The sequence below is a fragment of the Propithecus coquereli genome, unplaced genomic scaffold (assembly GCF_000956105.1).
Source record: "Propithecus coquereli isolate 6110/MARCELLA unplaced genomic scaffold, Pcoq_1.0 Scaffold111, whole genome shotgun sequence".
Classification (NCBI taxonomy): Eukaryota; Metazoa; Chordata; class Mammalia; order Primates; family Indriidae; genus Propithecus; species Propithecus coquereli.
This window is the reverse complement of record NW_012135081.1, coordinates 4978951-4994861: the sequence shown is the minus strand read 5'-3', so window position 1 is coordinate 4994861 and position 15911 is coordinate 4978951. Positions and strand designations below refer to the sequence as shown.

Here is a 15911-nt window from a genome sequence, read left to right as displayed (position 1 = left end):
CGCCCCCCAATCCCCCGCCCGGCTGCTCTTGCTCGTTTGCACACTCTCTCTCTTTCGCTGTCTCTTACAGGCAGATTTATGGTCAGCCCAGGGCCTTTCATTGGCCAAGCGCTGACAGAACTTGATTTAACGCCGCCTCTCATTGGCTGAGCTTGACAGGCCGATTTACGAGTCACTCTACCATTGGCTAAACCGCCTTGGCCCTGATTTATGGCTCAGTGGCTGCGGGGGTAGGGGGTGGGGAGGGGGCGCAGCTGGGGAATGAGGATGCCCCTCCCCTCGCCACCGCTTCTCTCTCCCTCTCCCCTGCTTTTTCTCTTCTTTCTTTCCCTCGCCTCAAGGAATTGTGCTCCCTCTACCTGTTCCTCAAGCCCCCTCCTCCTTGCGTGCACTGGGAGGGGAAAATGGGGTGTGGTGGTGGGAACTGAAGGGAAGATGGGGTCTGGAGGGGTACCGGTGGGCGGGGGAGCCTGAGGGGTGCGGTAGGGGTCGAGCAGGAAGAGGAGAGGAGACTGAACAGGGAGAGGGGATACTGAACTGGAGTGAAGGGGAAACTGAGGGGGCAAAATGATGACAGAAAGAAAAGGCTGAGGGAGAGAGGGTTGCGGAGATAAGGGGAGGAGCGTCCTAAGAGAAGAAAGGAGAGACTGAAGGGAAAGGGCATATCTGAGGGGGCAAATGGGCTAAAGCGGGAAGATCCGAGCACTGAGAGGGACTTTTCTTTTCAAACCTCACTATCCAGACTGAATAAGAGACGGAAATTTCCTTTTCAGACAACGAACGAACGGCTCTGAAAAGAGAAAGGCTTAAAGCTTAAGAGAGGAGCAAAGACATAGAGAAAGGCACAATAGAGAGGTAAAAGGTTGGACTGATTCTTAATATCAGGGGAAAACATTTTTTTAATTAAAAAAGATGAGAGCGAGAAGCAGGAAAGGACAACTGGAAGGTAATACCAAAGCAAAGAGGGAGGGAGAAGGATAGAGAACTAATGAACCAGACCTAAGGGTGAGGGATTTGGGGGTCTGGAGGGAGAGCAGGGTGCAGTGAAAAAAAGACTAATCCCCAGAGGAAATATTGAGAGAAAGGACTCCTACTCCTCTTCTCTATGCAGACCCATTGGTGTCTGCATTGGGACAAGCTAGGCGCCTCCCACAGGAGACATTCTGCTTCCTCAAGGCTGCAGTAGGCTCCCCATTCCATACACCTCACTCCTCCCCCTTGCCCACCTCCCCAGTTAAATTTATGAGTCCAGGGTTGTTGGCCTTCAGGAATTAGGAATATTTATGCTTCTTTGAGAGTGAGGTCTGGAAGGTGATAAATAAGGGACCATGGGGGGTGCAGATGGGGGCTCCTATATTTAACATGGCCACTTTCCCAAGGCCCCCACCCACTAATTCCCTCTCATCCTGAGCCAGAGGAGGGAGGTGGGGAATGGGTTTCAGATATCAGGAAGGGAGTTTGACTATCCTGGAGAGCCCCTCAGAGGACTGCAGAGCTTTGCAGCAGAAAGGATTGAAGGCAGATAGGGGAGGAACTTTCCAAGCATCCTGGCATTCTTATAGCCCCTGGAGTGCAGTTACAGCATTTTTGTAGAAGATGGGGAGAAACCCGTTTCCCCTCTGTCCCCTTAAGCTCAGTTGCTGAGGAATAGAGGAGAGAAGCCAGGAAATTAGGAGGCAGATTTCTCTGGCTTGTCACCTCCCTCACAGGGAGAAGAAGATTTGAAATCCCCCACCTCCCACAGACCACAGCCTGGATCCCTGGGAAAGGAGGCTAGGAATGTAGGGCTCAGGGCATCTCCTAGGAGTCTCAGCCCCCAACCTGTCCACCCCCACTGCTGGCTGAGAATTAAAAACAGCCAGTAGTTCTTGACATCCCTTGCCCTGGGCCTCCAGGAAACGAGGGAGGGAGAAAGGATCTGCCTGTGGATCCACATGCCTTCTCCAGCCCTCAGCTCAGGAGCCATGTGTCTGTGACTCCCCGTCCAATAGGAGGGCTTGCTCTGAGCTTGGGTAGGTAGTTAACAAAGATGGGGGTCAATGATATAAGGGAGGTCTAAGTAGAACAGAGAGAGCTGGGAAAGAGTCACCCGCCCTCCCATCCCCCCACACCATTCCCTCCATCCACTATGGCCTTAGCGGGGCTGGTTACAGGGCACATTCATACACACACCAGACTGCTGCCTGGAGCGGGGATGAGGGGGAGAGAAGGGTCTAGACTGGCCCTTTAAGAGCCACTTAGGGTCAGAAAGCCTGGGCTACAGAGAGGGGAAGGAGCTGATGTCAGAAGACGGATGGGCAGCAAGATGGGGATTGATGCTAATGGGGGAGTTAAAGCTAAGTACCCAGACACTCAGAGGGCAGAACTGCAGATCTGTCTTCCTTATGCTCACCCCCCCTCCCCAAACCAAGGCTGTAAATCTGCCTCCTCAATTGGGGGAAGGGGGAGTGAGGAAAAAAGACATGCTCTCTTCTCCCTTTTCCTGTTTCTTCCTTACACAGTGTGCCCACCCCACGCCCCAATTCTTTTGTCCTCTCCCAATCCCTCCTCTCAATCCCTGGCCTCTTCCCACTGAAATTTACAGTTTTGGGCTTTCCATCAGAATTTGAGAGAATGGTTTTCAGTTTCCAGGAGAGAAGAGCGGAAGAAATTTTCCTTCACCAGACCCAGGTGGGAATGGGTTGGTGGGATTGTGGTGAGAGACTGGTAGATTGGAAACTCCCAGTTCCCTCAGTTTCTCTTCCTTCCACCTTCTTCTCACTTGGAGTTAACTTTAGCAGCCTTCTCCCAGGACAGTAGGGTGAAGGCAGCAGGCAGGATGTTGGTTGCCAGGGGCTGGAAGAGGCACAAGAGCTTCTGAGTTGGGTTTATGAAGGCCCCTGACACACTGAGATTCTGGAGGGGCTGGTGGTGGGCCTCCACGGGCAGCTAGGGATGCTGCGGGAGCTGTCCACTGGAAGATATACAATCTGGTTTCTCGGAAACTCCTGGATCATACCGTTCCCTCTCCTGAAGCACACTCCCTGTCTGCTGAGTAGAGACAATTTCAGGCCAATAGCCTATTTACTGTAAAGGCAGGGTCCAACTGCTCCTTATACTTCTGGGGAGGGAGTTGGGGATCTCAGGGAGGAAGGCTGTCTCAGAGGGGCTGAAGCTAGAAGTAACCCTTGGCAAATTCATTTCTTTCTTTGCTTTCAGGTGAGACTGTGTCTCCCGTCTTTCAGGACCCATAAACACCCCTATTTCCCTCCCTACTGTCAGTCAAGGCCTGTTCTTGAGAAGTCCCTCTCTATATTAGAGGGAAAATCCTCTGCATCTCATCTGTTGCAGTATTAGACCTGAACTCTTTCCTAGTCCTGGAAATAATTGGTGCCTGATTGCCCTGGTTTCTGAGTCCTCCTCCGTATCCATAAGAGAATAACCCTAAGACATAAATCTCATCTCTTCCATCACCTCAGGGTCATCCTCTTCTCTGTTTTCTAAGTCTTTGGAGACAAGGGAGAGAGCAAGGCTGGAGTGGGAAAAGTTGGGTGTTGTGAGTAGGAGCCACTAGAACCCAGGCTTCCAGCCTCCCAGTATCTGGCCTGGTGCTCCCTCCCATCCCAGGGAGGTCAGCCATTGCCGGCAGCTCTGGTCTCTGGCTGCTTCTCAATACTGGTGATAAATCCTGTCTTTGTTTCCCCTCTAACCCAGGCCCCAGGCGGGCTGGGGGTCAGGGCTGGGGGAGGGGTCAGTGTGGAGGAGATACAAGGAGAGTGGGAGGAGAAGATGGACAGGAGCAGCTGGTGGGCAGGCATGGGGGGTGGGCAGTGAGGGGATGGGGCCTCTGGATTCTACAGATCCTGGACATTCCAGCAGGCCTGCATTCCAAGTGAGAAAGCCAGGATTCCTGAGATGTGGAAATACCTTCAGAGTGGCCCCTGGAGCATCAGGAATACCAGGAGATAGGGGTTTTGTATGGGGTGCCTCAAGGAAAGAGGCGGCTGAAAGAAATGGGAAAATAATATTGTGGGAATCACTGTATCCCCACTGCAGACCCCTACACACCCCTACACACGTGTGCCGTGTGCACATGTGCATAAATACACACAGGATTTATGACCGTTCACCATGAGGGAGCCCAGGAGAGCCAGCCTGCCCCTTCCCCGGCCCCTCCCCAGTGGCCTTCTCTTGCTATGACTTTCCTGCCTCCATCTCTCCATTCTTTTCCTCTGCTCAGTCTTGCTTTCTTTCTCTCACTGTCCTGGTTTTTTATTCTCGCTTTCTACTAACTCTCAGCCTCTGCCTCTCTGTCTCTCAATGATCACCTTTTCTCTCTCATTATGTTTCTCTTTCCATCTTCTTGTCCCCCTCCTCCCCCTCCCCTACTTTTTTGGCCTCTCGATCTGTCCTATCTCTGCTACTCTTCAGCCCAGTCATCCTCCTACCTCAGTCCCACCCCAGAACCCTGTTCTGGCCAAGGGGGGACCTTTGGTAGTCTGGTTGCAAGGAGGAATGGGAAGGAAAAAAAGGGGCTCTGAGTCCCTGCTTTGGTGGGAGGTCTGGGAATCATACTGGGCTATGCTAGGGGATGGAAGTGGGGCAGGGAGAGGCCAGGAGGTGAGCAGAGAGAGAAGCACAACTGAGGGAGTAGCAGTGAAATGGGAGGGAAGAGACTGATCAAGAAAAGACAGAAGAGCAAACACTAAAGAGAAGGGGGTAAGGACTTAGGTTCCCTCTAAGTATGTGTATGGGGTTAGTGTGAAGGGAGGAGCTGAGGGGAATCTACTGAGTCATATTGAGATACAGATCCAGAGACAAGGTTTGGAGACGTCGCCAGAGAAACAAAGATGAGATGTCCACCAGGCAGCCGCAATTCTGGTCTCTCTCGCCTGCCTAGGAAGTTCTCAGAGACCTCTTTTCTCCTCTGCAGACAGTCTTGGAGTGCTGGTTGCCTCCCCATTCACCTCCTCCTCCCCTGTCACCTTCCTTCCTTCCCTAGTGAGAATGACATCAGTGCTGGCTGCCACAGTCCTCAGCCCTGTTGCTGATGTACTCTCCCATGGGTGAAACAGAGGCCAATCACCCTTGCCCCATGCGTTCCTCCTCTAGTCCCGGAGCTGGGGCTTACACAGCCCAGCACCCTGGAGTGGGAGTGGGAGTGGGAGGAGGCTCTATCAGGAAGGCGACTGCAGGACATGGTGGGAAAAGAGGAGGCCTGGGCACCAGGGGGAGGGAGAGCAGCCTGAGGGGGCACTTGAGGAAGAGAGGCTGCTGCAGTAAATCACCCTGTGGGGGGGCTCCCTCTGCCTGAGCTCAGTGGGGTGGGGAAAGGATAGACATTGCGGGGGAATGGGGAATCGCCACATCTGGCAGGCAGGTGTCTGGCACTGTTCAGGCTGTAGTCACTTTCCCAGCCAAAGGGGAGGAAAAGGGGGAGAGGAGAGGAGGGGCCTCCTAGGGTCCCCAGGCAAAGAGGGAGAAGCTCACAAACAGAAAGACAGAAGCTCACAATCAGACAGAAAGAGACCAAGGGAGGGAGATAACTAGAGCCTGCTCCCCAGTCTCTGCTTCAGTCAGTGCCAGCGATGGGTTTGCTCATTGTCCCAAAAGAAAATTGCTGGCCAGAGGACTGGGTAGGACAGGGCACCAAAGTTCCATTCCTAGGGGGAAAGAGAAGGCAGGAGAAGTTCAAACCAGGCCAGGCTGGGGAAACTGAAGCTGAGAATTCAAGTTTGAGAACTGAATAGATCTCCACTCTCCACACCATCACTGATCCCTACCCCCAGCTCTGGAACAGACACTACCCTTCTGCCACTCATCAATGCTGGGTGATGAGTAGGAAGATTAAGGGCGGTAAAGCTGGGCACTGCTTGTCCCCAGCTCAGACAAGCAAAGACAAAAGAGGTACTCAGCCCTCATCCAACCTCTCCTGCACCCCAACTTTCAATACAGGATTGCAGACAGAGGCGGTACACCCAGGCATTTTTCTTTTCTACCTGCTGAGGGAGATCCTGGGCACAGGGGCCCTACGGTTGGTGAGCTTAATTGTCAGGTTTTCATAGAATAGCAGGCAAGACTGGACGACTCTGAATTTCAAGTCCTGATGCTAGAGAGGTTCTCCTCATTCCTGTTACCTTCCTTCCCTCATCCTTTCCCATCTGAGATACTAATTTGGTCTCTCTTACTTAATCCTAGAATTGCAGGCCCATTTTATGAGCAGTAGAGGTGACTGAGAAGGAGACCCTTCGAATTGCAGTGGAGAGGAGACTCCCCACACTCCCTCCTCCTTAAAGTCCTGCAGAAGAAGGGGGAAAGAAAACCAAAGCATTCTCTTGTCGCCGCGGCAACCATAAAACCCCCAGCTAAATCCATCTTGTGAGCTCACCGCCCCATTAAGATGCAGGGCCAGGCTCTGCGCCAGCCCAGCCACATTCATTTGTGCGAATAAAGGTGGAGGAGGGGGAGGGGAGCAGGCTCTGGAGGGACGGGGAAATGGCGAGAAGAGGTTATTTACACCACCGTCCTGACCTTCTGGAGCAGCACTGGCTCCGATAAATAACCCGCTCAGCGCCGTTTCAGAGCAGGAGTGGGAGGTGTAGGAAGGGAGCAGGGGCTGGAGGAGAGCCCCCACGCAGGTGCGCGTCTCCGGGTTACTAATGGCTGAGGCGGGAGCCCAGGCAGCTGGCTTTGGGGGTGGTGGGGGAAGAACTCAGTTCCCTGGGACTCCCACTGAGAAAATACCATCCCCACCCCACCCCTGGCGCCAATTTCCAGGCGAGGGGACGGAGAGATGCCAAGGAGGCAAACAGCCCCGTAAATTAGGGATGGGGGGGATTGCTGGGGAGTCTCTGAGGTAGCAGGGAAGAAATATTATAAGATGGGGAGTGAGGCGGGGGCTAGAGGAATAGTGGTAGCTGCCAAAAAGAGAGGAAGAGGAAAAGAAACATCACACAAAGGCAGTTTGGAAAAAGAAATCTGTTTTATTCCTGTTTGCACAGAGCAGTATATGAAGGTGGCTATCTCCTGGCTCCATACATCTCTTACACAAAGATACCCCCTTAAGTATGCCCAGTTGTCTGCCCCACTTCAGTGTTGAAGAACTGGCAGTTAGTGGGTGGCGCAGAATGTTTAAATCTCAGGAAGGTTAAGACATTTTTGTGGGGAGGAAGTTTTGGGTCGAGAGGTAAGATTAGACATAAGAGTGGGAGTTCCATTCTCCATCTTCCTGGGGAAATCCAAATCCCAAAGGTTTTATGAAGAAAGGCACCACTCTCAGCAACGCAGGGGCAACAGCCCAGACCTACTGCTTGGATGTAAGGTTGAGGCAGAGAGAGGACAGGGTTAAGCAGCAGATTGCAGACCCAAGGCAGAGGAGTAAATGCTGTGGGGGAGCTGAGGGGACCAAGAGAGCATAGAGGCCCGAGTCATAAATTCCACTTTCTCCAGTTCTGAGCAGAAACTCTTCCTTCCCAAGATTAGACTGCAGTTTTAGTTCCAGGGACTGGCTTTGCTGCAGGACACAGAGGGCACAAACCATGCAAAGATCCCATGGATATTTAGGCAGAGAGTGAAGGCGAGTAGCCGACCAAGAGATGGACACTCACCACAGCAGTTTTGAAGCTATACGCCAGGATCAGGGTAGAGGAATGAATTTTATAAAGTCTATCCAATAAAATTTAAATCACTGCTTCTACCTCTCTGTCCCCTCCCTATGAGCTATTCCCAATCTCTTTTCCAAGGTGGAAGACAGGACAGTAAGAAGGAATAGGAGAAAATGCTGAGCCCGTAAGTGGGGCTGCGCCTGACACTGGATACATCCCTACCCATCCCCACCCCCACTCATTCTATAAAAAGGAATTCTCTCTCCCTCCCCTTGCTGGACATATGGGCTCTTGGGATGATGGCTGGGCAAAGGCAAAGGGAGGAAAACACTCAGCACGTTCGTTCTCCTGCTTTGATCTGAAGTGTAGCTAGGGCACGGAAGTCGAGGAGAAAATAAGGGGGTAGGAGAGCATGGGAGCATAATCCAGCCCAGATAGGAAGAGGGTGCTTCCCCTGCCCTGTATCCAAGCCTGCTGGGAGCTTTATCCCAGTACTGCAAAGAGTAGGAAGGAATGGGAAGTGTGTAGGGGGGTTTAGGGTTTGGGATGGGGGGACCACCACAGACAGGATGGAGATTTAAGGATCCCTATGATCCCTAAGATGGCCCTGAGAGTATCAGTTGGGGGACTGGATGAGAATTCACAGCAGACGTGGATTTTTGTTTTAGGCGAGTGAGGAGCCAGGAACAGTGAGGTCTTCATCGAAGGAGTGACCACTTGATCTGTTCTTTGGCTGACTGCAGCACCTGCAGAGACAAGGGCAGCATTGAGGGAGGCTTGCTGAGAGGCCAGGGTGGGGATGGGGGTTGGGGATCTCCTTCCCCTCACTTGCCTTCCCTGTCCTTAGAAGAATGGGGAATAGAAAATCCTCAAGGGTAGAGGAATGGGAAGAAGCTCTCTAAGGCCCTAGAGGATTTTCAGTTTGGGAAATTCCAAAAAAATTCAAATCCACTGGGGGGCTGAAGAGAGAAGAGGTATACCTGGGAGGAAAGAAAAAAACTGGGGGTTATTAGACATATGTTAAAAAGGCAGGGGGTGGTTACCACATCCAGATGGACTTCTTGGCAAAAATTCCAAGTGGGTAGAAAAGAGAACCCCTCCCTTGCCCCCTGCATCAGGTAGACAATCTATCTGCAGTCAAGATAGCAAGATGGATCTGCAAAAGCTGCATATTCTGGAATACGCATTTCCAGCTTAGCCCTCATTTGAATAATAAGAGAAAGAGAGAGAGAGTGTACCCACACGCACAGAGACCATCTGCTTAAGGCGAGCCTCTGCTGAGGAATAAATCACTGAATGAGGCATCAGGCAGGGAGGGTTTGAAGGGTACAGAGCAAAGCTGACAGCCACTGCTCACAAGAAACTGGGAGAGGAGTGGGGCTAGGGAGTGTTTGGCTACATGAGTCCCAGTTCTCAGGAATAAGAGGGATCAAAGATGTGTCTTCAGTCCTCTAGTCTCATTCAGACCTGGCAGGTAGGGGTGAAATGCTATTCTAGCCTCTTTAGTGATTCAATCCATCTAGAAAGGAAGAATGGAGAAAGTCATACCTGAGACACAGTCTGCTCCGTGAGGGGGACATCTTCACCCTGTGGCACAGAGAGACAAGCATTTAGTATGGGAGAAAGCTCGAGTAAGACCTGATTGGAGTCTGGTAGTAGAGAAGAAAAAGGTGATCTTTTAAACTGAAGCAAAGTGCAGATTCCCTAAACTTCTCAGTCTCTTTTAGGGATTAGTGTAGCCACAATTTTACTTGGTCAGAGGGACCATGAACAAAAAAGGGTCATTTCATCCATCCTCCATTTTAAGGCAGGAGGACTTCTTACAAGATTTATCCCATTCCAAGTAATCATCAGGTTATCTGATGCTCAACTCTCTCAACTTGGGAATGGGGGACCTGATTCCCTAGTCAGGCAAGACCTTACCTGAATATCAATATTGCTAGGGAAAGGATGAGGGGGAGCCAGGGGTAGTTTAACAGATCCCGCAAGGCCTGATGGGTAACGACTGCATGTTAATTTGAAGAAATAAACTGCTGCAACAGCAGCCTGAGAAGAGAAAGGGGGAGTTGGGGGGGCCCCCTCTCTCTTGCCACATAGAGACATATGTTAGAGGAGAAGATTAAACTATGCAAATAGAGCCCACTGCAGTTAAGGGAGAAGATTTCCCATTACCCAGTACTGTCAGCCCTCACTCTGTGGAGGTCAGAGCCAGGACATTCTGTGAATGGAAAGGTTTGCTTTGCTCAGACGTCTCTGCACCCCCATAATTTGCTAGTGGGCTCTCTCTGCAACCACCATTATCTCCCCAGCAGACTCAGAGACTTCTATGGTTAACTCAGAGGACCCTTTCTGATATCACTAATACCAAAGAAGACTGAGGTTCTAGCAAGTAAGTACTTTCTGACGGAGAGGTATTACCCTCAGTTACATAAAATTTTAAAAGACAAGAAAGGCACTCCTCTGCCTCAGATGATTGGATCCATCGCCAAAGAAGGGAATAAGCCAACTTCAAGTTCTTTTATAGTTTCAGAACCATGCATATTACAGTCTGTTTTATTTCATCATTCATTCAATGTATATTAAATGTCCACTTTGTGCAAAGATTGTATGAGATGATGCTAGGCACCATGTTACGGGCAGAAATAAGTTCCTTCAGCTTCCCTTCTTTGGGACAATGAGAAAGGAAGGAAAGGAGAAGGCTGTATGTATTTGAAAGGAAAAGAGAAGACTGTATATATTCTATAAGCCCTGACCCGTAGACACATTCAGCAGGTGTGGCTCTGGAGGGTGTTCGTGAATAGATGGGGGGATGCAAGGAAACATTCTTGCTTACCCTTAACGCCACCCGGTGTACCACTTGCTGGGGATCGCTCTCTAGGATCACTCTACAAAGACAAAGAAGAGATCACTGTTCACTCTGTCCCTAAAGACCAACTTACTGTAGGGACGGGACCTCTGGCCACTCAGCCTGCTTAAGACAGGGGCAGTTTACCCTACTCCCTCACCCCAGATCCAGGGAGGTCAGAGAACTCACCCTCCATCTACAATTTCATCCACAGCCAAGAAGAGACCCTCCATGTTCTCCAGCAGAGCTCGCTTTTCTACATTTTTCCTGCATCCCCGAGAGAAAAGAAAAACCAGCCTGTGTGTGAAAGGAATCCCAGGACATTGTCTGAATCAGGGATCCTAAACTAGACCAATAAATGTCTCCATCAACCACACAGACAAAGAAGTAAATAAGGTGAAGAATTTTTTAGCTAATCCACTCTAAACCCCTTCCTACTTTTGTTTGCTGAGTAAGGATCAGAGATTTCTGGAAATTCAAAAAATAGTCAATTCTGACTATTCAAGGGTTGATTCTCCACAGCTATTATTTCTTTCCTACCTGCCATGATGCTGCTCATGATATTGCTCATAAACACTGACATCAGTGGGTGGAAAAAGGAAATAAACAGAGCTAAGACTCAATCTGGAGGTTGTAGGAAGTGGGAAGGGGTTGAATGCAAACCCTATTTGCACTCAAGCTCTGACAAACCTCCAAAGCATCTTTCTGCTCCCCTACTCCCCCTCCCTTACCAGCTCTGCTCAGGCCCTGAAAAGAAGCTCGACACGGGGGCTGGGAACGGTCAGGGCTGCACGTACCAGCCTCAGATCCGGTGGTTGGTGCATGTGGCCTGTCACATCCGTCAGCTTGACTCTTTCACTAGATTACCCGAAATGAAGTCTATTCATTCACCTGGCTAAGAAATAAATTATCCTCTTCCTGAGGAAATCTGAGCCATTTGCCCTGCTGATTTTGTGGGCCTGAGGGCGCCTGCTGTTCTGCTCCGGAGGGCTGTCTGTACTGGGTTCACTTGGGAGCTGCTGGGGGAATGAAATTCAGAGCCCTGGATATTTTCAAGAAAAGTATCTTATATTTCTTCTATTGCCCATCTACATGGAAACCAGAGGGCCAGTGGGGAGGTGGAAAGGGAGGAGAGTAAATGGCACATTGTTCTATTCTATAGAAGGGAAAAACTCAGGGCTAGAACTGAAAATTTCAAGTGCTGCTTCCATTCCCAAGGTACCGATGCTTTGTCTGGGACACTTTTTCTGCTTGCCCTTTCTCTATTTCTAATGTAAAGAATGAAGCCCAGGAAAGCATCCTGAGGGTGCTTAGAACTTTGACAGAGCCATGGGGGATTATAAGAGTAGACACAGAGGTGAAGATTCTGCTCCCTCCTAATCCCCTTCCTTAGTAAGAGATGTCCATGGGAAGGACATGCTCTTCATTCAGTCCTCCCCATCAGCGTGAATTACTCTGAAATAATAAGCCCAACTTCTTAAACTAAATCAACTCCCTTGAGCCTCTGCCAATCCCCCACAAATCCCTGGGCCTGAAGAATAGTTACTTTCTCTTCCATACTGATGTTAAGAATGGCCTGCTCACCTCAGCATCTGGCTCAGTGAGTCGAAGAGGCAGTTCAGAACAGCCATAAGCATCAGCTGTCGGGAGACAGAAGGATAAGGTTCAATGACCTCAAAGCTGCCATCTAAAAACAAAACCCTTTAATTCATTAAGCCTCAAAAGACACAGGCTTTCACAAAGGACAAAAAACATAAGGTGGAAGTGAGAACACACAGGAAGAGGACCTGTGATTTCTTACAGAAATAAATTCTGCTATATGATTCTACAATTTGACATCTCTTTTAGCCAAAAGTTCAAACAGAACTTTCCTGTCATGGTCCTCTGCATGTGTTTACCAACTGTATATGTGTTACCTGATGTCTTAGGTAGAGAGATCATTAACCAAGCAATAACTGAGGTCAGAGGAAGGCTGCAGAGTTAGTGGAAAGAGCATAGGCTTTTGAGTCAGACAGATCTGGGCTTGAATCCCAGCTGAGCCATTTTCTAGATGTGTGACCCTGAAAAAGTTATTTGGTTGAATCACATGAAACTGCCGCTTTTGTAGTTTTACAATGGTCAAATACAAGTAATCTGATGTGGTTCTTTATGGTTTGGTTTCCTCATCTGTAATACAAAGGCACTAATGTTCTTCTACAATTCATAGAAATGTACAAGGTTGAAATAACAATGTATTGTAAGCCAGGCAGGTGCCAGTAATTCCAGCTACTTGGGAGGCTGAGGTGTAGTTAGGTAGTTAGAGACAAGCCTGCACAACACAGCCAGACACCCACCCCCACCCTGAGACACTCCCTCCCCACCTGTCTCTTAAAACAAACAAACAAATGTATTTTACAAAGCACTTATAGCAATAATAGGAGCTCAGTAAGAGTTGATTCTCTCAAACTTTTACTTCTGCCTCAAATTACCTGGGGGCTTATTTTTACTTATTTACTCACCTAGAAGTTGCTACCAGAGGCAAATAGCTTTTCCTGCATATAGGAAGCAAGTTAGGACTATATCCACAGTCTTCTCAAGTGACCCATTCAGAATGTATGGCTTCAACATGACCCCAGGGCATTGGCTAACTGACCCAAACTCAGGTATGGACCCTTCAAAGCAGGAGCAAATATTTCCCCCTCCCACCCCACAACCTTGACTACGCCTTAGAAATCTATCTTAAAAAACACTATACCATCTGGGGAAGGGTATTAATGCATATATGGAGTTTACTACACAGAGATAAAAGATAGATCTGAGAAAACTTCCTTTCTAGGCTGATTCATTTGCTGGGCCATGTTTGTGAAGCAGAGGAATGTGGCTCTACCAGGCCCCCAAACCAGTGGCTATGTACTGCCTGTGGTTTAGGAAGTAGAATCAGAGATAGCAAAGAGGGGTGGGGATTCTCACCTCATTTTCATAGGAGCTGCCAATCACATAGAAATAGAGATCAATACTGCTTTTGTACACCACTGTCAGGCCTTCCAAGAGAGCAATTTCACCTGGTGGGGGGGAAAAAAAGGTGGAAACAGTGGGTGGCCCGAAATCAGGAAGCTGAAGGAGTTACCATGAACTCCTGGTATCCAGCTGTTTTGGGCTGAGGTAAGGCAGATTGTAATAACCTACAAAGACTGAAGTGATCTGCTCTTTTTTGGGTGGTAGCAGAAGAGAAGTATAAACTTGGGGGATTCTAAATGTATCTTCTCCTCTATCCACCCCGTCCCTTCCTCCTGCCCACTACACTTATTTCCCTCCTTGTATATGAGACAGGATACTAGTCGATCCTTCGGAGGTGAAAATGCAGAGCGGTCACCTTTACAGACTTCCATTTACCTGCCCTAATGGATGCGGTACAATAAGCAGAGCTGCAGTTAAATTTGTCAAGTGAGGCTCATAAATCCAGGGACTAGACAGGTAGCTAACAGCCAACCTTCCAGCACGGTATTCCCGCGTGAGGTACACTCACCTCCCCATTACATTTCTGAAGAGTTTATTATATGAGGGGAGGAGGAAAAAAAGAGAAAAAGGAGGGAGAGTCATTTTATCCTTTCTGCAAAGTCCTGCAGCCACCCCCTTCCCAACACATGGTTCCCCCCAACACAGGGAGTAGTGAAAGGAAAATGACCTACTGTCAGTCCGATGGGTCTTGTTGAAAATGTTCTTCTCAAATGCCTTTTGCTCCTTGACACTGGGGTAGGTGTCATCATAGTACTGGTTAGAGGGAAAGGAAACAGGGTTGGGTCATTAGAGCTGGAAGCCCAGAATGATTAGTAACTATGTTTTACCCTGGGATCTTAGATTTCTCTCCTTCAAGGCATGAGACAAGGGAGAAACATTGACATGGAGAAGGAAGGACTACAGGGCCAGGGAATGGGCCGTGAATAATCAAATTAAAAAATAAAAATTACAGACCCTGCTGTAAGCAATCCCACCTCACATTTCTAAGACTATCTGAGGGGAGAGGCCTACAGCCCTATGACAAGGCTCTGCTCCTGTCTGCATTCTAGGAGAGTGCTCCTAAGACCCTTCTCATCAAGTGCTGCCTAGGAGCTACCCCATATCACAGAGCAGTGCCAGAGAATACTCAAAACACTAGAAGCAGAGAATACTTCCTTTAGGCCCTCCCTCATTATATGAAGCTGAGGAATGGGGAAAGGCTGCAAAAACCTCCTCCAAAGAAAGGCAAACCCTGCCCTATGGTCTCTTATATCTTAGCTTTCTTTTCTGCAAACTGAAAGAAGCAGGAGGCAATCTAGCACATCACTTAGCCCACTCTAAGGCTCTCCCTGGCAAGGGGGTGGTGATGCTGGCTGCTAAATCGCTCTGCTCTTTAGGGGCTAATCCGTCGCAGTCAGCTGAAGACCTATGACAGGTCTGGCATTTAGTAACTGGATAACTGTTTCAAAAGGTGTCCTGCATAGTTACATCCAATTACAGGAAGGAACAGCTGGTGAATTCTAAACTAATCTCTACCTGCTGATTGATTTATGCTATGCTCGCCCAGAGTTAATACACCAGGGACAGAAGAAATTTCTACAGGAGGGGGAGAATGTGGAGGGAAGGGAGAGGGGTGTCCTTTCTGCTCTCTTTCAACAGATCCAAAGTTGGAAACATCACAAGCTTGATGATAACTGTAGATCTAGGATTGGAACCCTGTAACTGCAAGAGAATACCCTGGAAATACCCAGGCAGGTTGACAAGGTAGAAGGGAAGGGGACAGGAGTGACGGACATGGGCAGGCTGCCTCTAATATCTAGAAACTGCTTTGTTAGGAACCAAGGTTCCAAAGCTTTTCCCTATCCTAATGCTGATTAAAAAAAAGGAGGTCAAAGTCTGAGGACAGCAAGTAGGCAAGCAGGGCAACTAAGGGACAGAAGAAAACTTAGGTTTTATCTGGAGTAGTCAAGGCAAGATGGAAAAATTCTCGAAATTATACTATCAAGGAATATGAGTTAATAGGATCAGCCCCAAGATTCAAATCTCGGAATAAGTCTTTGTCCTGCTCCTAAACTAATTTCAAAGGGAATCTCACCTTGGCAAAAAGTCGATCTCCATCATTGTCCAGAATCAGGATAGCTTTGACAGTATACAGGGAGGGTTCCTGAAGAGATATGAACATACCTTCAGTCCTGAAGGATCCCACCACCACTGGCAAACCAGATACCTTCCCTTCATCCCACTAGGGCTGCGAGGCATACAGAGGTGCCTCTATATGTCCCTTACCCCAACATGGTTAAATTTTGACATTTCCCATTGAGAATGATCAAGTGGTAAGTAAACTGAATTGAAGGAGAGAGCATTTCAACAAAAGACTACAAAGCAGCATCAGAAAAACAGTTTCTCTGATTCACAGGGAGTTTAATCAAGATAGGTCATGCTGTTATTATAGTACAGTTATTTTCCAAATTAACCTCCTTCCTTGGTCTCCCATGCACAGGTGGGTA

The 15911-nt window shown here is 48.9% G+C and overlaps 1 protein-coding gene across 1 annotated transcript; it reads right to left on the bottom strand.

Annotated features, from left to right (window-relative positions):
• Positions 1 to 6937: 6937 nt before the first annotated feature.
• COPZ1 (coatomer protein complex, subunit zeta 1) lies at positions 6938 to 15653 on the bottom strand. Its single transcript, XM_012652481.1, has 8 exons — positions 15500 to 15653; positions 14097 to 14178; positions 13378 to 13469; positions 12013 to 12068; positions 10618 to 10695; positions 10417 to 10468; positions 9132 to 9170; positions 6938 to 8329 (listed from the first exon to the last, which is right to left on the bottom strand). The coding sequence occupies exons 1-8, from the start codon at positions 15584 to 15586 to the stop codon at positions 8282 to 8284; spliced, it is 534 nt and encodes a 177-aa protein (XP_012507935.1). The 5' UTR covers positions 15587 to 15653; the 3' UTR covers positions 6938 to 8281.
• Positions 15654 to 15911: the final 258 nt, after the last annotated feature.

Coding starts and splice junctions, on each gene's coding strand:
- COPZ1 (XM_012652481.1), bottom strand. CDS start 15,586: ATGTTCATATCTCTTCAGGAACCCTCCCTGTATACTGTCAAAGCTATC. Junction 14,179..15,499: donor GAGATCGACTTTTTGCCAAG/GTGAGATTCCCT, acceptor CCCTCTAACCAG/TACTATGATGACACCTACCC. Junction 10,469..10,617: donor GATGAAATTGTAGATGGAGG/GTGAGTTCTCTG, acceptor TTGTCTTTGTAG/AGTGATCCTAGAGAGCGATC.